At 41.5% G+C, this 25,134-nt stretch overlaps 1 protein-coding gene across 1 annotated transcript in view; it reads right to left on the bottom strand.

Annotated features, from left to right (window-relative positions):
• Positions 1–25,134, bottom strand: part of LOC122790525 — a 793,381-nt gene that overhangs the window by 289,612 nt on the left and 478,635 nt on the right. The window contains exon 6 of the mRNA XM_044058074.1: positions 20,799–22,118. Within this exon, the coding sequence (XP_043914009.1) occupies positions 20,799–22,118 (1,320 nt within the window). The remainder of the gene's footprint in view (positions 1–20,798; positions 22,119–25,134) is intronic.

Below are 25,134 nucleotides of genomic sequence, written 5' to 3'. Positions count from 1 at the left end.
TGCAATTAAATGTACATGCAATAAATTTTATATAGGTGAAACAAAAAGACAATTCTCCTGTAGAATAAAAGAACACATAAGGGATGTTAGGAATTACAAAATAACTAGTCCTGTAGCTATGCATTTTAATGAAATACATATGGGTAGTTTAGATGGTTTTCAGGCTACAATTTTAGATAGTATAGTTTGTAATAAATTTATGAGTGATGAACAAGTTAAACAACTATTAAGGAAGAAAGAAGCATTTTTAATTCTGAAATTTAATACTATGTTTCCTGTGGTATTAAATCAAGAATGCTTCTGGAAAAGTTTTGTGTAAATATGTAAATATGGGTGTGTTGTTTTAAGAAGAACTGTTTAAAAATTTGTTATATAAGTAATTAATTAATTACTTTATTATTCAATTAAGGTCTGGTATATATGGACCTGCAGTTTTTTAATGATTGTACTCTGTTAAAGGCTTTTGGCCGAGGCGCTAGAGGTTTCTTAAACTGGTGTTCTAAATAAATTCCTACTACGGAGTTGCTGGATTGCTGTTTGTGTTTTTTTATAAAGTGAGAAGTTTAATCTACATCCGTTCCGCAGAAAATGCCTCTGAAAAAAATCTCTACATCTTGCTTTCCAGTCCTGGACACACACACACACACACACACACACACACACACACACACACACACACACACACACACACTAAATCCCACATTACTCCTTGTGCCCATGCTTAGCAGCGTATTCTTTGGTCTTTTTATTTTGCTAGTATATTGGATATGCAATTTATGCATGACTGCCCTATCTACATTTATTTGACATGCGTTTGTAAATTTAAACAACACCTACACCAGGAATCGGAAAAGGAAGGACAAGCAAAAGCACAGGTTGTTTATCTCTGACGCCTGCGGCTCGCTCAACTACCTCATGTCCTCGTCTAGGTAAAAGACAAGTGTACCTAAGCTCAGTAGCTCACTCATTCACTGTCCATTCAAAATACATTAGTAGTTTTCGTGAGAAGTTCCCCATTCAGCAACTAAATTATATTTTTACCTACTTAACTTAACATTTGTTGACCGGGAAAATCTGACTAGCGGAGGCCCAGGGAGAAACGCTCGATTTTTGCTTCAGTATCCTCGGGTTGTAAAAAGGCTATTAGCAGGTTATATTTAATTAGGAGAAGCTTAATTTTGGCTGCTTTTTACAAATTAAATGCTTTATTTTGTATAAGTGTTTACACTACAATATGCATGTGTTGTTACTAATCCTAATCAGAATGTTAAAGGTTTTTCAACACTGTGTTATGCTGACAGGTTGATGTTTGATGCTTATTGACATCTGTGGCTCTGCTCGACAGTGGCACAGTAAAATAATTTTCTTGGGTGGCAAAAGCCAGGGTACCTTTTTGGCTAGGCTTGTATAGGTTCCAGGGCCGATAGCCTAGTACCTACCTATGAACCTATGACAGATGTACTTTTGAAATTAATTGCAAAGCTTTTTGCCAGATGTGTGTGTGTGTGTGTGTGTGTGTGTGTGTGTGTGTGTGTGTGTGTGTGTGTGTTTGTGAGTATGTATACATGTGTGTGTGTGTGTGTGTGTATGTATACATGTGTGTGTGTGTGTGTGTGTGTGTGTGTGTGTGTGTGTGTGTGTGTGTGTGTGTGTGTGTGTGAGTATGTATACATGTGTGTGTGTGTGTGTGTGTGTGTGTGTGTGTGTATGTATACGTGTGTGTGTGTGTGTGTGTGTGTGTGTGTGTGTGTGTGTGTGTGTGTGTGTGTGTGGTTGTGTGTGTGTGTGTGTGTGTGTGTGTGTGTGTGTGTATACATGCTTGTGTGTGTATGCATGTATAGCATGTGTGTCTGTGTTTGGTTTATTTTTAAAATAGTTACCAAATTACTTTTTGCCTGGTAATGTCCTTGCAACACCTTATTAAGGTATCTAGAAATGAATTGTTAATAAATGGCATCTGTGTGTATGAAGTAGTTCAGCATAAATGGATTGTGAAATGAACGTGCTGGCAAGCAGTAAAAACATTTTGGAAAGCTGCTGCTGTATTTGTAGTTGCCACTGTCTGCTGTCATTTTGACTGCCATGGCTGTATTCCAGTCATTGCTGATAGCATTTTGTAGTGAATAACAATAGTCATTTAAAATCATGTAGGGAATTAGTTTTATAGAATATAAATGCTGACAAGTCACTCTGCCTATAATGAATAAGCCAAGCTCTTCTGCTTTTCTGAATTGCTGGAAAGAGACTAGAAGTCTAGGACTGTGATTTCATGTTACTCTAGCTTGATTACGTTTGCCTTAGATAAGCTGAGGGTGTTTTCTGTGTGTCTGTAAATCTGTAACAGACTTTTAATTGCCAGGAAGCTAATACACAGCATTTGACTCAATAAAATGTTACAATAACAGGCAGCCATTGATTTATTTGCTGGCCTGACTGAAGGAATTTTGGTTTGGTTTGGTTTCTGTTCTTTACAGAGTGCTTTATTTAGTACTGCAGTAATACTTTGTCTAGAAATGAAAAGTACCATAAATGGCATAGAACTGGATTTAATAACTGTGTAACTGCAGCTTCAAGCCAGACTGCACATGGTGCTATGTATTGTCATAACATGTGCATAACGTTTCTATCTGGTTTATCACTAAGGATGTGTTAGAGATACATAGATATTAAAGAAAAACTACAGCTTCTTCACTTTTACCTTTCCTAAACAAAGTGCTAGATATTGTTAACAGTCTGTAGCTGACTAACATACCCGAAGACTTTTTCTGCATTCTTTTGTCATGATTGTCATTTCTCTGGTCAATATTTTTTTATTAATTATTGCTTTTGATACTATAGAAAAATCTACTAGTTGCTGTGACTGCGTGGTTACCAGAAGTGTTATTGACCCCAGAAGAAATATCAGTTTATTTATATGATGTTGGATTAAGGTATGAGAGCAGTGCTGGTTACAGAAACCAATGTTATCCTTTCCTCTTACTGCTTGATTTTAGGGAAAAACTCCTTGACAAGTTAAAATATATGATCTTGAAGTTGTGCTCTTGTAAAAAGGGATATGGCTCATGGCATCTTATTAGCTAATATTCAGAAAATTCCCATCTGCGTCAAGTAAAAGCAAACCTTTCAAGTACCCCTTATTAGAATGAACATTTCCCATTTGGAGTCTTAATTCCTCCATGTTCCATATCGTTCCACAATTGAAAAGGTCAGTCGCACATTTATTGACAGGAATTTTTTAAACTAATATGCATAATAAATTATACCAAATCATATTAATTCAATAAAAGCCTTTTATAAGTACACAATAGCACATTTAAACCATGCCATGACATCCCTAGTTGAATTTGTAAATAAACTATTAGTAAGTGTTCCACATTTTGCCCACTTGTTCTACATTATGAGAAGCATTGTTCCACATTTTAGAGATGGAAGGTTGAGAGCTGTGCTTTTGTTCTTCCGTTTATTTGTTCTAATATTTTGTCTGTTCTTCAATTTGCATTTAAAAGTTGGTATCCCACAATTCCAGTGGAGTGGGCGGGGTTGCATAATTATGTATGCAAATTTTATGTTAATCAGTGTGCAGATTTGTACCTATTTTCATGGGCCTTTGCCCAGATTTTTGATGTTTCCAGGTTGAGAGGTATGACTGTATTGTATTCCTAAAGAAATTACTGTTACTTCAAGTCAGGTTTTACCACTGTTAATGTACAGTGATCATGGGGTTATAAAGGTTAATTTGTTGCTAGATAATTCTGCCAAACTGAAGTCTAAATCAATGCACAGAAGGTTAATTACAGGTTATAAGGAAGCAAAACAGTCACTATGTATAACTAACTGGAGTGAGGTGTTCAGTGCAAAAACTGCAGATGAAGTGTGGAAATTTTTGAAACAGAAACTGTTCGAGTGCAAAAAAAAATGTTTAACATCAGGATCTAGGCATAAAACCTCATAGGGATATATTTCCATAAGAACAAGATATCCGATTAAAGTGAGAGACAAAAAATAAAAGAAATGGAAGAGACGTCGAAATGCAACTTTGAAAACTGAAAGAAATGAACTGGACAAACAAATTAAGCATAGTGTGAGACAAGATCATGAAACATTTGAAGAAAATTTATATAAAGATATTGAGCATAATAGGAAACCATTTTATAGATACATATAATGTGGAAGGAGTAAAGACATAGAAATTGATAAACTGTGTCTAGGTTCTAAAATTTATTCACAGACACAATGGATTATAGATATATCTACAAAATCTTATGCAAAACAGTTTAGCTACACAAAAGGGGCGATAAATTGTCCAAGTGACATCCAGGTAACCTCAGATACTGGAATCAAATTAGATTATATTGAAAAAGAACTGCACAAACTGGATCCAAACAAAGCACAAAGAGGAAATGGAATTAATAATAATGACGACGGGAGAATACTTCAGCAAGAACTTACAGTACCATTATATCTGTTATTCACTAGGTCATATAAATATGGGGGAGATTCCTCAAGATTGGAGATCTGCATTTATTAAACTTGTTTTTAGGGGAAAAGGGAGTAGGACAAACTCAGAGTCATACAGACCCTTAAGTCTACTTTCATGTTGTGGAAAAATAATGGAGAAGGTAATATTGGATAAATTATTGTCAGAACTGGACAGGTTGGGACTTGAAACCATATATCAGCATGCATATGTTGAAAACAGATCTATTACCACCTGTAACATGATGTTCTGTAACAATATAATAACATCTATGAATGAAACATTGTGCTGTGATGTAATTTATACAGATTTAACTTCCGCATTTGACAAGATCATACACAAAACACTGATCAATAAATTAGTACGACTAGGTATTGATGTACTCTTGATAAGATGGCTAGCTGTATGACTTACAAATAGGATATGGCAGGCGTCATACAGCAACTGGACAGGTGAAATCCTCGGTTACAGTCAGGATGTCCCACAGGGCTCTGTCCTGAGCTCTTACTTGTTCAGACTATATTATTCAGACCTAAGTTTTTCATCTGAGGTGTTCTACAGTCTATATGCAGATGACCTGAAATTGGGTAAACTGATTACATGTATTACAGGTAAGGCACGTCTGCAAAATAACTTGACTAAATTGACCATTTGGGCACAGGAGGATAATATGCTGATAAATACATCAAAAACTATGCATATGAGATTTGGGAGACATAAACTGAAAGGTGAATATTTAATATAGCACACAGTGATTGAAACTGTAGACTCATTTAAGGACCTGGGTATATGGGTAGACTCAACAATGAGTTTTTCTAATCATATCAACCAATTGGTTAATGACAGTTATAGAACTATAGGTTGTATTAAAAGATTTATAAAGTCTAGGAAATCAAAAAATGATAAAGCCCTTGCTTATTAGCAACATTAGACCCAAACCTGAGTATGGAATAACAATATGGAAACCCTGTAAGAAAACAAGCATGAGTAAACTAGAGAGAGTACAGCAGAAATATACCAAGGGCATCCATGGATGTGAAATTTCAAGTTATTATGAAAGACTAAAATATCTGAACTTGTACGGTGTGTCATAGATATCTAAGAGGATATCTTATTTAGATTTGTAGGGCATTTAGAGACAACTACCTCTGGGAATGTTTGGGGTTATCTAAAAGTACTAGAGAATTATCAGACAACCTATGAAGAAGATTCTATAGGAATGAGAAGTGTACTAATTGGTTCTCTGACGGAATAGCTGATGCATGGAACAGTCTACCAAATTACATTAAAGCAAGTATTAGTTTAGATATTTTTAAGAACAGCCTGGACACTTATTATGGGAACAAGTGATTGGAGATCACCTAATACCCACAATCCCATCTAGTTCTTTACCTCAGATGAGATTTGCCAATCGAGCTTACACTGATCACTGGGGTTGAAATCTGGTTCTCAGATAACTCGGTACTTTTTTATTCTGCAAGTGTGAGCTACGTTCAGCTTAGGTGATCACCCCCTTTGCCGCCTTTAAATCTTCTTAAGTTTCTAGCTTTCTACCATCTCTGTTTCGTTGGATTACACTTGAAGATCTCTAGAATTTGATATTTACTTTCTTTTCGGACATTAGTGTTTTATAATTTTTTATTGTACAATTTTAGTGACTTTACCTATTTTCTAGTTCTGAAACAACAGTTTTTAATTATTTATCTGTTGAAAAACCAACTCTACTGCAATTTGCTTTTTTGCTGTGTTTCCTGTTACTACTAGTACCACTCCTGTGACTTTTTTTTTGGCTGTTCTTGTTTTCATGCTACTGATTTTGAAGGTGTAAGTTAAAAAATGTAGTCAAGACAGAAGAAAGGGGAAAACCTCCGTTCTCTTTGTGGCCAGACTTGCTTTCAGGGAGGCTCTATGTTCTTCTGTTCAGGACTCCTTGTCCTTTCCACTTCGAAGAACTCTGTCTCCATTGGGAGGATTGTATCACGGTTCCACAGACTTGCACCGATAATTTAGTGGTGTGGGCATTTCAAAAGTTCAGGGATTGGAAGTTATGGGAGCCTCTGTCCAGGCGAACCGCTCTTCGGTTCTCTCCGTCACTTCGGAGTTCTTCACTTCGGGCTCTGGCTCCCTCGACACCGATGTCAGGGGTTCCGGGTTCTTGGGACGTGACTGAGGTGTTTGGCAGTCTCCGAGCCGAGTCTTCTCGGCAAAATTGTGGAGCTCCCTCCAAGACCCTCTCCGATCGTCGATCTGTGTCCTTGAATCTCGTTCTAGTATTCCTCGGGAACACCGATGTCTACTGATTTTAGGGGGAAGAAGCTAGATTACTTCCTGTGTTTCGGTTATGCCTCAGTTGGTTCTCGCCCGTTCGCGATCCCTCGACTCTCGCCGGGATCATCCCCGAACGTCCGTCCGGGACCCTAGATCTACCCCGGAGGACGGCCTCTCCGCTCCCTCACCGTCCGGAGCGATGCGTGGCTCGTTCACTATCATCAGTCGGATTTGCCGTCCTCCCCTGTCCGACCCGAGTTCTTCGATCGGGAGGACGGCAGGTCCGGTTCGGTTCGATTGGACGGAACTTGCCTCCCTCATGAGGAAGGTGTTGTCTACCCAGACATCGCCATCCATCTGAACGATCTTTCCTCCCCATAAAGGATGCCTTCCCTTCACCGAGCTACGAAGCTATCATGAGGAAGGACAACCACCTGACCAGATGAGGGTTCTGCCTCTGCCCTCGTCTCCAGTCGGCTGCACCCCTCTGTCTATCCCTAGGAACGCCAACCCTTGTCCTCGACCCCCCTCCTATTTAGGCTTTCCCCATGCCGATACTGACTTGGATGAGTCAGAAGGTCTCCCTAAGTCACCTAAAGAAGATGTCTCTTCTTTGACATCTTGACATCCTAAAACAGATGGGTGAGAAGCATCTAGCCACCCTCTCTTGAATCTCTTAGTCACTGACATTGGAATTTGTCCTGGACTAAGTCACCCCTCCTCCTCCCCTTCCAGGGATGATGAGGCATTGCTGCTGATTGCCTCCTGAGAGGTCTCCTCTACTTCTGAATTTCGGGCCCTTCCTGCTTTATAGAAGAGCTATCACGCATCCCTCCACAACGGTGACCGGCCTAGTGACCTAATGGTAGACGCGGCCTAAGAACATGGCACTTAGCTGCCAAGGGAGTGGCTACTGGGCTCGCTCTCATCTGTCCATCCCATGGTCCAGGTGATCTGACGATGGAAGCTTCAGGATTACAGGACTGCTTTCTCATCGCTCCAACAGGGATTCTAGTTCTAACAGCAACTTTCTACAATTTACTCCCAGCTCTGGTTTGATATCTTTACACGCAGGGTATACCATCTTACACGCTACAGAGGCTGCTAGCCTCTAGTCAACTACAGATGGCCAGGGGTAGGTCATTGTACAGATAGATACTCACACGCTATCATCGACTCAGTAGGGCAGTACCAGTAGAGTAGCATTTAAATGCGGTAGGGATCCAAAATCCAGCGGAGCGAAGGGATAAGCATGTTCAGATGCGCGCTCTTTGCCTTCGTTAGCCACCTTATTTGATGGTGCCACACTTTTTGGCCTTCTAGTAAGGCGTGCCTTACCGGTGTGGACTTGAGTACAAGACTTCAGGAAGAGTCCACCTACCTGTTCCTTACTGCAAGGGCAGAGTGTTGGGAAAGGACAGCGTGGTGGGAAAATGTGGTTTTCCAAACCCACAGTGATATCCCCAAGAGGCCTTAAGGAACCCCCTATGGAGAGTGGGAAGCAGAGGGATCAGAAAGGGGCAGAGGTGCACCCAAAAACAGCCACCGCCCAGAGGTGAGGTGGAAAGAGCAGGGGGGGTGGCAGCCCCCCTGGAAACCTCTTTCACTCTGGAGAGGAGGACTGTCCCTTCCTCTGGAAAACAGCCCAACACAACTTTATCCTGCTGGGTAGGACACAACTTACCTGGGGTTAACTTTATTAGAAAGCTGCTGGCAAAACCATTCTACAGAGCCCCACTTTAAAGAAAACTCCCAAATGCTTGACACCCCCAGCTGGCTACAGAAATTAAAGAGATTAATTGCAAGAGCGCCCAAAAAAGAGTCCCAGCGCAGTCCCAGCGGACCAAATACTGGGTCCGGAACTTACTCAAGGTTCTTTTTGGAACCAAAGAGGGGATTCTGGCATACAGATTCTGGCAGGTTTGTCAGACCCTTCAAGTCTGAAGGAAACATTCCCGAATGGTCGCCTCGGATTCCCTTCCACCCATTTTACTGAAGGAAGCGGGATCTGGCAATCACGAGATACGATTTTACTACTACCACATCAAGATGGCCCAATGAAGGGGAAGTCGAGCTTCGGCTGGTACTTAAGCTTGGCCATTCCCAGCCAGTTTGTTCTGGCCTCTGCCTCAGTCTGCTCAGGTTTCCAATGCATTTCTGTGGTCAGCATTCTGGTAGGGCGCATGCTCACCATGGACGCTTTTGTTTCCGGGCCTGTCTGCCCTGTCTCCTGTCTGCGGCACCGTCTGCAGTATTACACCCGTTGTGGGGGATCTCACCTTTTATTTTCCTCACATTTCCGCCACTGCTACAAAGCCATGCTACACCCATCACAGCTGCTATCTTGTGAACTCCGCGAATTCCAGGCAATCATTATTTGGTATCAATTTCTACAGAAAGGATAAAACAACATCAAAAACCTCATTTCTCTGTTGTAGTCAGAAAGTCCCGGCAAGCTGGTTCTGAAAGGCACAAGTCTTGGCGCAACTCTCAAAGCACACTCATACAAATCTCAGCACAAACATGAGGAAGTGCTTCAAGCCTCTTGTTTGCACACATGTCATTTCAACACAACATCTTGACTCATCTCAAATTTTGATAACAAAACATAACAAATCACACTAACTTGGTGTGGCTACAGACTTGCAACCTGTCCAGCGGAAGCCCACCGTGTGCTACCGCTACCGTCGCCAAAATCAAGCCACCGGACCAAACTCCCTGATGATAGGGTGGGGGCATCACCACAGACACACCAAGGCGAGAATGGACCAATCTGGAGTACAATCTGCACACAAAATGTCTAGAGTTGAGGTAGTGTTTTAAGCGTTGCAACACTTTGCTCCCCCTTCTTCCTCTAGGGACTATTTCACAAGGAGCAGACAACATGCATGTCCGTTGTTTCAGAACAAAGCAACATAAACGGTTCAACTTATCAACTATGCAGAGGCCATGAGAATTTGGCGGAGGCTGAGTCCAGGGCTTGATCGCAAGGCAGAGCCGGTGATCGCAACATGATGGGCATAGCAGTGAGGCCCAAGCGAGTCATTTTTGCCTCACGGTGGTCTCTGGACACAGTCAAGCCAATTAGTTCAGCATCGTCATTTTGTTGGCCTCCAGGGGGAAGATCTTGTTGCATCTTCTTGAGCGCCAAATGGCATGAGTGGGGCCACTTGCCCTCTCTACCTCCCTCCAGGGCCCTTACTGGTGACAAATTGGCCCCGGGTCTCCTTTATGCTTTCCTCTCCTTCCTCCATGATTTCCAATTGCACTAGCCTTTGAGAACAAAGCCCAGAGCCTTCCTGTCCTTCCCTGCCCCGCCCCATTCTTCGTCAAATTTAAACCCCCTCTCCTTTTTGCATCATCGCATATTGGACCTGACCTTGGGTCCAGATTCCATGACCCAGAGGAGGACCTCACTTCGTCCTCCCTCGAATCACTCCATCACCACAGCTATCTGCTCCCGCTTTTAGCTACTGTCCTCACTCTCTCTTCCGGTTCAAAATATTTTTCATCGGTTCTCAAACTGCTTACTCTAAAGACTTCTCATAAACTCATTCGGGACAAACATCTTTCTGGAGCTGATTCACATCATTTGGATCCTGTTATAGCTCCGTTGAACAAGAATGTGGAGTTTTTAAAGTGTTTGTTTAGAATTGTTTTTATCTGGCTTGTTGGATGAATATTTTAGAGTTTTGTTCTATGCCATTTCTGAAGGTGTCATTTCTAAGGTGTGGGTTCTAACTATTAAGATTCTCTACTTCATAAAGAAGTATTTAACGTGGAATTTAAAGTCCATTTCTTCAGTCAGATTTTCTTATTTGCTTTTCTTTTTGAATTTTTTGTTTTTTTGCTAATTGCTGATGTTGCCTCATTGAATCTTTTGCTCTTTTGAAATTTGTTGCCCTGCCGTGGAAATTTTTTCCCACAGCTAGGAATTTTCCTCGGAAAAAGTCCCTTCCTATTAAACCTATTAAACAACCTTATTTAATCTTCCACTCTGACTTATTACTAATCCATCCTTTCAGACTTTTCCCTCCTCTATAGTATCCTCTACTAATAATAATATTTCATTACCCACTTTTCTTTCAAAAATTGTATTAATCAAATCATTAAAATACCCACTTTCTTCAAAATCACACAACTAGATAGACATTTACAATTCACAAACTTGATGTTCAGGATCAAAGATCGAAGGATGCTTTGTAGAGCTTTTGACTGAGGAAAGGTACAGCAATCCGCAGACAGCAACTCTTGTAAAATAAAACAAACCTCGATGGCTCTTCTAATTTATGAGGCTTTTTATCAGGCTATTAATCAATTCTAATCAATCAAACCCAATCCATCAGTCCTCACATTCTTACAGCTCACCATCCTTTCTGCTTACCATTTAGCTACGCTCGCCCGGCTGCTACTTGGGGGCTACTTCACATTTATCTCAAGTGGACAGGGACTCTCATTAATAGGTGGCAAAGTGGACAGGGTTTTCTCTGCTCAGCAGTTTTTCTCTCCCCTGAGTTCCTCAGGATCATGGAGCTAGGACGCTACCCATAATGTGTAAGAACAAAGCGATGAAGAACAAACTCTCAAGTCATGTCCTTACCATAAAGTATGTGTAGTACGCTCTTCAAGTTCATCTATCTCTACACTCTCCCACCCTCTCCCCCTCCCCCTCCCCCTTGCCTGGTGCCTGCCTGCTCTGGTTTCTGCATTGTTGCATTAGTTTTATTTTATTTTATTATTGTATGATACACTATATATATATATTATATATATATATATGTATATTCTATCATTGGATAATTTTGGTATGTGTGTGTGCTCTCCATGACTTGTTTGCTTTTGAACTAGATCTGAGGAAGGCAGAAGAGGAGGTATGGGATTATATTGATCTCAGCTTCTTCTTCGATGCAGAGCTTGCATGCATCGCCCGCCCGGAGCCCGGTCGGCTCGAACCATGATAATAACCAAAGGCCGAGATGAAGATGAACACACATGCGCGTTATGGTAAGGACATAACTTCTTTTTCTGGTATAATGGCAAGCTAGAAGAACATTAATGGCCATGCTTGAAATATTTGTATGTATGTATGTATGTACATATGTATGTAAAGCCTACATCTCAACTCAGCAGAGCACCTCACAAATAAATTGTTTTTGGTTTGTGTTGTGCTAAGCACTACAACAGCAAAGGACAATGGCAGTGGATCTTTGCCTTTTTCTTGGGTTTGGGAAGCCACCTCCCTGTTTCCTTCTGGGATATACAGCTTGCTACTTTACTCAACTTGTCATTGCAGGGAGGTACAGCACTGTTGTATGAGACATTTACCCATGGTGGCTCGGCTTCACTGCTGTCTTTTCATCAGCCTTGGTCAGGGATCTGTGTTATGTGCTAGTTGTCTTGTTTTGGAATGAAACAACTGTTTCAAGATTTGTGTACTTTGTCTGGTGTCATAGCCTACATGGTTGGCAAGTGTTTGGCTACCTTTTAAAAGATATTTGTTACTTGAGGTAAGTAGTTTGGCCAGAAACCACAGCATAAATGTCAGGTAAGCACATGACAATGGTTATATGGAGTACTGTTGTAGCACTGGTAAGCACATGACAATGGTTATATGGAGTACCGCTGTAACACTGGTAAGCACATGACAATGGTTATATGGAGTACTGCTGCAGCATTGGTAAGCACATGACAATGGTTATATGGAGTACTGCTGCAGCACTGGTAAGCACATGACAATGGTTATATGGAGTTAAACAAACAAAAAAATTCTTGTTTCCTGCCTTTCTAAGCTAGTATAGTCCAGTTTTTAGGCTAGTGCTGAATTCAGGGCTGTATTACAAGTTTCTGAGTTGCCCATACCTTACTTGGAGAGAGGGAAGTTTCTCTATTCACCTGTGAAAGAGGGGAACTTTGAGCAGCCATCTGTCCCTGGAGGAGTGGTTCCAGCCCAGAAGTTAGTAGTTTAAAAACCGCATTTGCACGGTTTTGTGCGCCGGGCAGCACCGTTAGCTAGGGTTAAATTATTCCCGGCTCCACTAAGTCTCCTCTTCAGTTTTTCACTTGAAACTAGTCTAACTCTCAACCTAAGCGCTCAAAAAACATCCTACAGTCCAGCACTTGCTCAAACCTAATAGCAAGCACTAATATACCCCGACACTTGATTGCCCAGCAGGGCAAGGCTCTTTATCCACCCCTCACCAACCAAGCGACTAAGCAGCTCACCCTACTATTCAGGCATGAACAAAGGGCAACTTCAGGTGTACTCTCCAGTCCAGCTGGTGAATCTGCGTATCCTGAGGCAATGTTGCAACTGCCTTGTACACAGACAGCCCTCTCCTCCTACCACAAAACACTAACTTATGTGAGAGATGCAATTATACAGCCAAACTGGAGGCTAAGGTCTCTCCACCCAAGACTAGAATAGACAGTCATGAGGAGAAGGTTAACACTTGCACCACACCTCCAGCCTCAGATAGACCTACTAAACCAGCACTGGCAAAAAATACACATAAATACACAAAATCATACTCAGAGGCTCTAAATAAAAACCTGCAAAAGCATCGGAGAGCTCCAAAGCAGACACCCACAAAACCTGCACCTCCCGTCACAAACCAGACAACACATAAAACACAAAATCAATGTGCCACACAATCACAGCCCTTAAGGTGAAATAACATACCTAACACACTAGTAATAGGTGACCCAATAGTCAGGCACACTGATGCCCCACTCACTAGGCTGGACAAGGAGAAGGTTACCGTTGGCTGCCTGTCGGGAGGCAGAATCCGCCACATAGCATAAGCACTCAGGTCACTCCAGAACAAGTACAAATATGACTCTGTCATTGTTCATGTTGGTGTGAATGACCTGAGATGTACCTCCCTGGACTACATGAAAAGAGACATGGACGAGATCTCTGATCATGTAGCCCAGGCGGGTATGACCTGACCCTGAGTAGCATCCTGCCCTCACCAAGAATGATACCTCAGTAAAAAGAAAAAATCTTCAATTTCAACAATTGGCTAAGCTTCTGGTGTCATTCAAAGGGGATCCAGTGTCTGTCAGCCTGGGATGACATGCTCGACAAGCCACGTTGCTTCGCAAGAGACGGCTTGTACCTGTCACCCCTTGGCTTTCGAATACTGGCCAAGGCTCTTGCTTCCCCATAGTGCCTTTTTTAGGCAAGGCTCAAAATTCAAACCCATCTCCGTAAACAGCACAAGCAAAAAAATGAGGGTTATGCTACTCAACGCCAGGAGTTTAAATCTCAAAATGCATGCGCTCGAAGCACTCCTAAGTATGGAGAATGTCGACATCTGTGCAGTAACTGAAACCTGGTTCAAGGCTCCAGAGAGCACTCCAGCACTATTGTGCTACAACTCATGCCACACATTTTGGCCACAAAACACGAACCGAAACACAAAAGGAGGGGGTGTATCCATATTCATCAAGGATACCCACACCTCCAGGTTAGTGGTGCAGCATGATACCTCTGACATCATCCATGTGCAACTAACATCGGGCAAATCTGCAGTGCAAATTGTGGCCTGCTACAGATCACCCTCCATGACTCAGGACCACCACTCCGCCTTTCTGGAGACACTGGAAAACATGAAGGTCCTACCGAATACCCTGATATTGGGTGATTTCAATTACCCTACCATTAACTGGGAAAACTACTTGAGTACAAACTCCCAGGCTCAGCGCTTCATGGAATTTATCAACTCAAATGCCCTGGATCAGCTGGTGAATTCCCCTACCAGAGGCCACAACATATTGGACCTGGTCATCACCAACATGGGCGACAGGTGATCTGTACTGGAGGTCAACCTGTCACTGGTTAGATCAGACCATAAGCTAATCACCCTGGATGTCCACACACCACCACCACCCCCAACCAAGGAAACCACAGTGAAAAACCTTTTTAAAGCAAACTTCACCTTACTTAAAGCAGAGGTGGTAAGTTTCACAGCCCCCACGCTAAAGAATAACACTGCCCAAGATGCAGAATCCTTTACAATTGCACTCTATGAGCACCTACAAGGATGCATGGATCATGCCATCCCTAGCAAAACCAAGACTCACTCCCCTAAGAGAAGGAAACCAGTCTGGTGGACCCATGCCATAAACAGGTTATACAATAAAAGGAGGAAACTAGTTCAGAAAAAAAAGCAAATCCCAAGAAGGAAAGACATCCCTGATCAGTATCAGTAAGAAACTAAGGTCCCTCATAAAATCATCCAAAGATAACTTCGAAAGAAAAATAGCCAAGGATTCAAAAGATAACCACAAAGCCTTCTTTAGCTATGTCAAGAATCTAAGTGGCAACTTGCAGTTATGCTCTGAGCTAGTGCAAAATAGCACAAAATATACTGAACCTACTGATATTGCCAACATCCTGGCAGATAGATTCAGTGCAAACTTCACCTCCCTCTCACCTTCAAAAGGGCCCACAACAATACCGGAAAAGTGTAGTGTCCCAAAAATCACAGAGGCACAGGTGAAAACAGCCCTTTCAAAAGCAAAAAACATAGCATCAATGGGGCCAGATGGTGTCCCAGGCTGCGTCTTGCACGAACTACAGAATGATCTAACCCCCCACCTAAACACGCTGTTCAACCTCAGCCTCTCCACAGGCTACGTGCCCATAGAATGGTGCACAGCAACGGTTATTCTGCTCCACAAAGGAGGGGCCACAACTGACCCTGGTAACTATCGCCCCATAAGCTTGAATTACCTGGTCTGCAAGGCTATGGAGCGCATCATCATGGAACTCATTAACAAAGATATTGGGAACCTCTAAACACATGACCCGACCCAGTTCGGCTTTGTTAAGGGCAGATCATGCCTACTAAACCTGGTTGACTTCTTCAAGACAGTTACCAAGGCCATAGACGAGGGAAAGGTGGTTCACACAGCCTACCTTGATCTCGCCAAGGCGTTTGACACCATTCCTCACTCGCGTATTATAGAAAAACTCACCAGCCTGAACATGAACCCCTACGTCACAAGATGGGTTGCCAACTGGCTTACAGACAGAACTCACACAGTAAGAATAGTGGACTCCAGGTCCGACTCTAAACCAGTCACAAGTGGTGTCACACAAGGCTTGGTTCTGGGACCCCTACTGTTTGGCATATATTTCTTAGAAGTACAGGCAAACACAGGAGGACTATGGCTAACCAAGTTCTCCGATGACTGCAAACTGGGAGCCATAATTGACTCTCTGGCTGACACGGACATCCTTCAAAAAGGCCTTACTGAGACAGACACCTGGTGTCAAAGTCACGGCCTCAAGCTAAATGCCAAAAAATGCATAGTCATCCTGTTTGGGAAAAACAAAACACCCATGAATTACCACATAGGCGGCAGCCCCCTTAATACAGAAGAGGTAATAAGAGATCTGGGGACCCAGGTAGATAGTAATCTCTCCTTTGACAATCATAATGCCAAAGTAGTTAGGAAATCCTTCTATGTGGCCCATCTAATTACTAAGGGGTTTGCATCTAGAAATAAATACTCGTCACTCATCAGACCCATTATAGAGTACAATGCCCCATTTGGGATGTACCTCACAAGACACTTCCAACAGCTGGAAAGACCACAAAAGCACCTCAACAAGAGGGTTACTGGCCTCAAACGTATGTCCTATGCAGCACGACTGAAAAACCTCTGTGTGCACTCAGTGGCATATCGCTTACTCAGAGGTGATCTCTGCCTGACTTACAAAGCCATGTCCAACTCAGAATTGATGGACATGCTCCACCTAAAGAAATCCAAGTCACTGCAAGCCACGTGCTCTAGTGAGCTAAACCTCACCACAACAATAAATAGAACATGTTGGAGGGATATATTCCTGTCACACTGACACTACATTAGGCAGAGCCCCTCACTAACACTCTTCAAAAGAAACCTTGACAAGTGGATGGGTAACAGAAAATACACCCCTGGATTCACTTCATTGGCTCTGCTTGACAGAGGCTCAGTTATTTAATCAATGGGGCGACGAAAGCCGACACACTCTGGCTAGGCCTATAAATGACCCAGACAGATAGCCTAGTACCTACCTATGAACCTATGAACCTATGAGTACCACTGTAGCACTGGCAAGCACATGACAATGGTTATATGGAGTACTGCTGCAGCACTGGTAAGCACATGACAATGGTTATATGGAGTACTTCTGTAGCACTGGTCATCGTGGCGCTGACATCTTTGCTACACTCTACGGCTGTGAAGGAGGAGTCAAAGGGTGATTCTGACATGATAGCATTTTTAAGTATTGTTTTTGCTTTTGTCGAACCCTGGCTTAAGATCTGATGGGGTTCCCTCCCACTGAATGTGCAAAGATTGTAATTATGATCCTTCAGACTCACAACAGAAAATAGCAGGAATATATACCAAATCAGAGAAAGTAATACTTCAGAATATTCCCTATACTCCAGGGTACATGTATCTTGAAGTTAACATATCTATATGTAGCAGGGAAATGGGGGGTATAACATTCATATCGGTGAATCAGTGAGTGCACAACTGACTGAAAGGCGTAAGTGAATGAGTTTTATAATATACTTTGTTATTTATTTATTTTTATTTTTGCTTTTTTTTTTTTTTTTGCCCCCGAAGTCTGCCAGTCATCACCCCCCTTCTGGAAAACTGGCCTTTTTGTTCCCCATCACCAGGATGACTGTCAAATGAAAGAGACCATAATTCAGATAGGCATCAAGGGTCATTCAAGAGCTTATCTTAATTTTTGTCCCTGTCCCTATCAGCATGATATACCTGGCCAGGTGTTGAGGCTTTGCAATGGGCTAAATGCAGAGGATGCCCCCTCACCTCTGCAAAAAGTATTCCATCTAAGCAGCTCTATTCCTTCCCGTGAAGCACAAGTGGTGATCTACCCTGTGTCCACTAAGGAGTTAACATCACCAGTGTGCCTCAGAGAATGGCCAGTCCCTTCCCCTCTCCCAAGATAGGCAAGCTGGCCACACTCTGTTTTCTTCTTCCCTTTTTCTTGGGTCCTCCAGTGACCAAGCCACTGACTGAACCCCTCTTGTCTGAGTCTCAATCAGAGCTCTGTCTCTCTCCAACATGGAGTTAGCCACATTCTGCACTTTTCTTGTCTGAATCAGTTTATTTTTTGAAGTACTGTGACTCAGATGAGTATGCCTTCTACTTCTGACAAGAAGCAACATATCTGTCTATCTATCTATCTCTCTCTCTAGATGTATCAAAATATACATCTATATCTATGTATTGCTCTAGCTTTTTGTCTATATATAAATGTTTGGGGTGTGTGGGGGCATGCCCCCCTACACGGAGGGGGATGCAGGGTGGGCTTGTCTCCCCCTCCAAAAAAATAAGTTTAAAGAAGAATAGAGATCTTCAAAATGCTTTCTTCTCCTGGGTTTTTTCTTTTTTTTCCTGTATGTCAGCACTCAGCATTTCATGTGCCAAGAACAGTGAGAATGACAGAGAGGGAGACAGAAAGAGAGGCACATACATGGCTTCCTGTTGAAATGTTGGCACATGAAATGCTGAGTGCTGACATACAGAAAAAAAAGACAAAAAACCCAGGAGAAGAAAGCATCTTGAACATTACTATTTTTCTTTAAACTTATTTTTTTGGAGGGGGAGACAAGCCCACCCTGCATCCCCCTCCATGTAGGGGGCATGTCCCCACACACCCCAAACGTTTATATACCAACTCCAAAATCGCCATACCTCGGAGAATAGGGAATATCCCAACAAAATCTTCTACTCAAGTCAGAAGTGACAAACTTCATAACACCCATGCAGACGGGAACTGAAAGTTCAACTGCTGAATCCTACACTAAGGCACTGTACAAGCACATCCACTCATGCATGAATCGTGCCATCCCAAATAGAACCAAAATGCTCTCATCCAAAAAAAGGAAGCCAATCTGGTGGTCCCCTGCCATAAACAAACTTTACAACAAAAGGAAGAAACTTTTGCAGAAAAGAGGAAAATCCCAGGATGCAAAAAACTCCCTTACTGGCCTCAGTAAGAAACTGAGATGCCTCATAAAATCCTCCAAAGCTAGTTAAAATAAAATTGCCAAAGATTCCAAAGACAACCACAAAGCATTCTATAACTATGTCAAGAATCTAAATGGCAATGCTCAGATCTGTGCTGAGCTAAAACAGAATGGCATTAAATATACTGATCCAAAGGATATTGCCAATATCCTGGCAGATCAATTCAGTGCCAACTTCACCTCTCACCCCTAAATGGCCCATCTCAATACCGGAAGATTGCCAAATTCCAGTAATAACGCCACACAGGTACAAAACTCTAAAGCCAAGAATACAGCATCCATGGGACCAGATGACATCCCGGGCTGTGTACTACATGAACTACAATATGAACTGGCACCTCACCTAAGTGTCATGTTTAATCATAGCCTCACCTCAGGTTTGTTATCCCAATCCACAAGGGGATCCACCTTGGATCCATCAGTCTGACAAGCCTTATCTGCAAGGCCATGGAGCGTATTATCATGGAACTTATAAACAAAGACATTGGCAACCTTCAAACACTGGACCCCACCCAGTTTGGGTTTGTGAAGGGCCGATCTTGTCTCCTGAACCTGACTGACTTCTTTGAATCAGTCTCCAGAGCCATGGACAAGGGTAAGGTGGTCCACACAGCCTATCTAGACCTTGCCAAGGCCTTTGACACCATCCCCCACTCTGGAATCATAGATAAACTTACTAAGTTGGGCATTAATCCCTATGTCACCCAATGGGTTGCTAAATGGCTTACTGATAGAACCCACACTGTAAAAGTAGCCGACTCCAAATCCAGCTCCAGACAAGTGACAAGTGGAGTACCTCAGGGTTCAGTCCTGGGGCCACTCTTGTTTGGCATCTACTTCGAAGTACAGGTCAACACTAAGGGACTTAACAAAGTTTGCAGATGACTGCAAACTGGGACCCATTATTGAATCCCCAAATTATGTGGATACTCTACAAAAGGGCCTTACAGAAACAGATGCTTGGTGCCAGAGCCATGGGCTCAAGCTCAATGCCAAGAAATGTATTGTTATCCCCTTTGGGAAAAACATGTATCCATGAATTACCATATAGGTGGCAGTACACTAAACACAGAAAGTGTGATAAGAGACTTAGGGACACAGGTGGACAGTGGTCTCACCTTCGATAACCACATCGCCACAACAGTCAGGAAATCCTTCTATGTGGCACACCTCATCACGAAGGGCTTTTCATCCAGGAAAAAGGAGGTCATTGTCCCACTGTACTCATCCCTCATTAGACCCATTATAGAATACAACGCCCCATTTGGTATGTACCTCTCAAGACATCTGCAACAACTGGAAATACCTCAGAAATACCTCACTAAAAGAATCACAGGCCTAAAGCAGATGCCCTACGCTGACTGCCTTAAAAAACTCCAGCTATACTCTGTCTCATATCGTCTACTCAGAGGCGATCTCTGCTTAACATACAAGGCCATGTCAAACCCAGAGCTGTTGGACATGCTACACTTAAAGAAATCCCAATCCCTCAGGCCCAGGGATCTAAACCTTGTCATCACAATAAACAAAACATGCTGGAGGGATAGGTTCCTGACCCAGAGAAGACTCTGGAATAGATTGCCCATACATATCAAGCAGAGTGCATCTTTGGCCCTCTTCAAAAGGAACCTTGACGATTGGATGGGTGAAAAGGGATCACGTCAGTCACCCTGCTAGACAGGGGTCCATGGAAGTAAATAGTGTGGGAAGAAATAGCCAGGGAATTGTCTAGGGCTGATAGCCTAGTACCAACCTATGAACCTATGAACCTATGAACAAACAGCCTTCTCAGACTTGGTATGTTTGTTTGCTTTTTCTCCGTTCAGCCTCAGTGTTTCTGGACTCACAGTGGTAGGTCCCGACATTTCAATGGTTACCTATATTACACAGATACACATGATCATAACAATATCACTGGGCATCTAGTAACTTTATCATACTGTAGAAGTACTTGCTAGCATCTACAGAAAACAATAAGTAATACGCAGACTTACCTAACTGCAGCACACACTGAAAACATTTCCCAACAATTTGTAAGATCTGTGCACCATCTTCTGCCAGGTATCTTCTAGTTCCAGGCATCATGATTTCACTGTGACATATAACAGAAGAAATGTCCTCTAGTATGGAGGCCTTGACTCTTTCTACATCTTGTTTCTTTCCTCTTAGAACAATGTCCAAACCTGTGGGGTTAATAGTTGCATCCAAAGCAACATTCCCGTCTGTTTCTCCCAACAGTTCAAAGATGGCACTACCCACGCTTAAAATAGTAGGCTGATCAAATATAATTCTGTCTTCTACCAATATAAACTCGTTAAGGTACTTTTTAATTTCATCCTCAGCATTCCGCACTTCCTTCTGGAACCCAACAATAATAACATTCATGTATGCATTTGTTCCAGGTTCTATGAAAATATCTATTTTTGGGGCTTGTTGATTTATGCTTTCTTTTAAATTAAGAATGGTGAGCTTCAAGCCCTCAATGAATGACATGGATTGTAGTTCTGCCTCTATGTTGATGACATTTTGGCAGATAAGTTTGTCCAGGAATTCTTTTGCCCGAAGGAGTTTAGAGTCAGAGAGTCCAGAAAGTACAACATGCTGCTCTGTTTCCAGTACTACATAGAACTCTTTAGACAAGTATTCCTGAGTAAATCTATGAGGGTTTAATGACTTTAAGAATCTTATCTTATACTCGGAAAGCTGCACATGACAAGAGATTAGTTTTTTTAACAATTCAGTGTACTGTTGTTCTACAAGGCATACATCTTTATGACATCCTTTTAGTTTCATCAAACCACTGTCAGGGTCCACTGAATGCACTAGGTTTGGAAATTTGTCTGAGAGGTCATTTGCTAAAATTCTGTTAGCAAGAATATATTTTGTCACACTGTGCAATTTTGTTTCTTTGGTCACTTGACGTCTGCCTTGAGCAGTTACAAGTAATGCTTTCTGCAATTCCTGGATCTCACTTATTAACCCAATAACGATGTTTTTTTTATAAACTCTTATGGATTGGAACTGTTTCCACATGTCTTCTGTGAGCAGTGCCGACAGAGATGGGTTATTTTCAATATACAGTTGATACTTTGTTCTTGTGAGGGACAGAACTGTTGCCAAGGCATTCTTTTTGAGCAGGTGCCATGTCTGACTTGCCATGGTCTCTGAAGCAGTGAGATAATGTACTTTCTGAGAGATGCGGAGAATAAATCCACATTTAAGAAAGCTTCCACATAGTTCTTCGGCTGCATCATGGTTATCATTAAGGTAGCTGAGGAAGAATGGACAGTCACTGATAATAATGCCAGTAATTTCTAAAAGAAAAAAAAACAGAAGTTATTCCTACTGCCGTTGTATAAAACATGCTTAAATATTTGTTACACTTTATGGTTGCACACTACAATATTTCAGAAACTTGACTTGGATGTTTAATGTGCCGTTGATGCCATGATAAATGTTCCTGAATATTGTACTAGTGGTTATAACTTAGCGATATGTTTTATCTGTTTTGGTGAAATATATAATTTGATGTAAATAAACAAACAAACAATAAAAAGCATGGTGCAGTGGGGAGTGTGAGTAATGCCAAATGACTCTGCATAAAACAGAGTTTTATAATCTACTCAATATACAAAAGTCACCTCCAAAATAAAGGTATCCATAAACAAATTCCATCATTCACAGAACCGAAATGTTAGAAAGTTATTTCTGGAGAATTACTCATATTATGGCAACTGAGGTTTGTAATATACAGTATATGGATCTTAACGTGGGACTGTATATTTAAACTAACAAAGAAGGGGTAGATATTCAGAATGTAGAAAGAAGGAAAAATGAAAGCAAAACATGCTAGAGAAACAAACAAGAACTACTTAGAGCATGACTAGGAGGAACTACACTGAAATGCAAGCAATCTAGAGAGAAATGTGTATCAGCTATAAGCTATGATGCAGATTGCCAGCATCACTGCAGAAATATGGGCTGCTGACAAGAGGCAGTAGGACACATAGGTCCCTTTGTATGGGTTGTCCATGAATGACTGAGAAGCACAAATGGAGATGGAGAAGCAGTCTGCATAAAAGAGGATATTAAATGCAAGGTTCAAAAGGAGGACAAACTTCAACCAATGAAAGGCCAATGATGTAGACAGGTTAAAATCTTAAATTAAGTACCCTGGCATTTAAGGCAGATGAAGGGGTATGCTGGTGGACCAATTCAGGGCATTGTTGCTCTTCTGTAATAAGAGGAGAGGATCAAAAAATGGAGGGCAGACTAAAGGAATTCAGTAGGAGGAAGAAGGTAATATTTTTGGAGGATCTGAATATGCATGGATCAGGCTAGGAGATTCTCAGCATCAGTGCAGAGAAAGAGGGGAAGGTGACTGAAGCCTTAGAAAGCTATCTGGTGTAGGACTGAAACACACACACACACACACACACACACACACACACGCATGCACAACACACACACACACACACACACACACACACACACACACACACACACACACACACACACACACACACTAAATAAATAAATAAAACTTCAAAATGAGATCTTAACCAAGGCTTTGGAGGACATAAATGCACCGGTATAGGCAGAGATATTGTGTGATTTCAGAGGAGTAGACTATGCTGAGTTAGGGAGATCATAAAAGAACTAAGATAGAGAAAACAAATATCAGAAGTAATAAGGGTTATGGATATGATATTGCAGGAAAAATAGAAAGGCGACAACAGGAGAGGGTAATATAGCTGTAAATAAATGTAACATTAACAATTAGCGTAAAAGATAAATTCTGTAAGCGGCAGAAAGGAAGGACCAAGGTGGTGGATGATGTGTAGTACAATGATGCTAGCAGAAGCAAATGAAATTGGCAAAGTCAGCAGTGTCAGTAGATCAACAGATAATACACTCACATTAGGATTGGGAGGGTGGCCTAATGGTTAAGACGTTTGCCTTGCAAACACAAGGTGCAGAGTTCAAGTCTCACAAGGGATGATTGGCTAGGCTTAAAAATGGCTTGCAAGGGCAGTTAGCCTATTACTAATCTATGAACCTATGAACATTTGGTGCTGGAAGATTAGACGGCTGTGGGTTCTATTCTCACACCATGTATTTGGATTAATTTTCCAGTACTAATACTGTAGTATAGCATAAGGTGGTTTCTACACCCCTGAGTGTCCTTTTGTCAGATGAGACATTAAACCAAGTTCCCATATGCCTGACTTGGTGGTACCTCAGGTGGATGTAATAGATCCCATAGCACTTATCAAAAAAGAGAGTAGGAGTTGCTTTATTTGCATCTTTCATATTATTTACATTATGTGCAGATATTTACATTTTTACATTATCTACACAGTTGTACATCATATACACTATTTATATGCTTTATAATCCCATCTCAACATTCTTCATTCTTCATTTAACATAATCTAACTTTAAAATATCAAAGAAAAAAATATTATAATACGAAAATTGTATTAAGGTTATTTTCTATAAAAGGATATATATGGTCATAGACCACATACCTTTCTCCATAACTACCCCTTTATTTCCTTCAACATATCCGGGTAGACAGCTGCCTCTCAGATAGGACACAGGATGTTAGGATAAAGGAGACCACCACCACAAAGAGGCTGGTTACTAGCAGTGACCCTCAGGGCTCTGTGTTGGGTCTTTTCCCTTTTGGCTTCTACTTTTCAGAAGTCAAGGTCAGTGTCAAGGGCCTCTGGCTGACCAAGTTTGCAGATGATTACAAACTTGGAGCAGTCATAGAATCCCCTCAAAACACTATCCTACAGGTGGGACTAACACAGACAAATGTCTGGTGCCAAAGCCACTGCTTAAAACTCAGTGTCAAGGCCAACAAGTATTGAAGGCAGTAATTAAATCATTCTATATTGCTCAACTTATAAGAAAGGGCATGGCATTTATCATTGAGTTCAGTACCCTTTCGTATATACCTATGAATTTATGAATCCTCAGCATTTTTGTTATATAGATAATAAGCTTCCACATCACCTTTTCCATTATATCAGTACAGTAATAAGCTTATCCCATTTTTCAAAACCACTTTTACTTTCCTTTCCATACTTTCTATATAGTACCATCTCCATATTTCTTTTTCCAAACCCCATTCACTTATATTCATTTAAAAAATCCCCTACATTTTTAATAATTTAAAAATTCATGGAAAATGTTTGGTTTCTTCTACATTTCATTGTTTACATTTTCTCTCTTCCAACACTTTATATTTCATATTGCTTTTTACAGGAAACTTATTCAGCAGTGATGCCACAAAAATATCTTTTTCATAAAAAATTCAAA

Source organism: Protopterus annectens, chromosome 16.part0 (genome assembly GCF_019279795.1).
Source record: "Protopterus annectens isolate FY-2018-M chromosome 16.part0, PAN1.0, whole genome shotgun sequence".
Lineage (NCBI taxonomy): Eukaryota > Metazoa > Chordata > Ceratodontiformes > Protopteridae > Protopterus > Protopterus annectens.
This window is presented reverse-complemented; position numbering and strand designations above follow the sequence as displayed.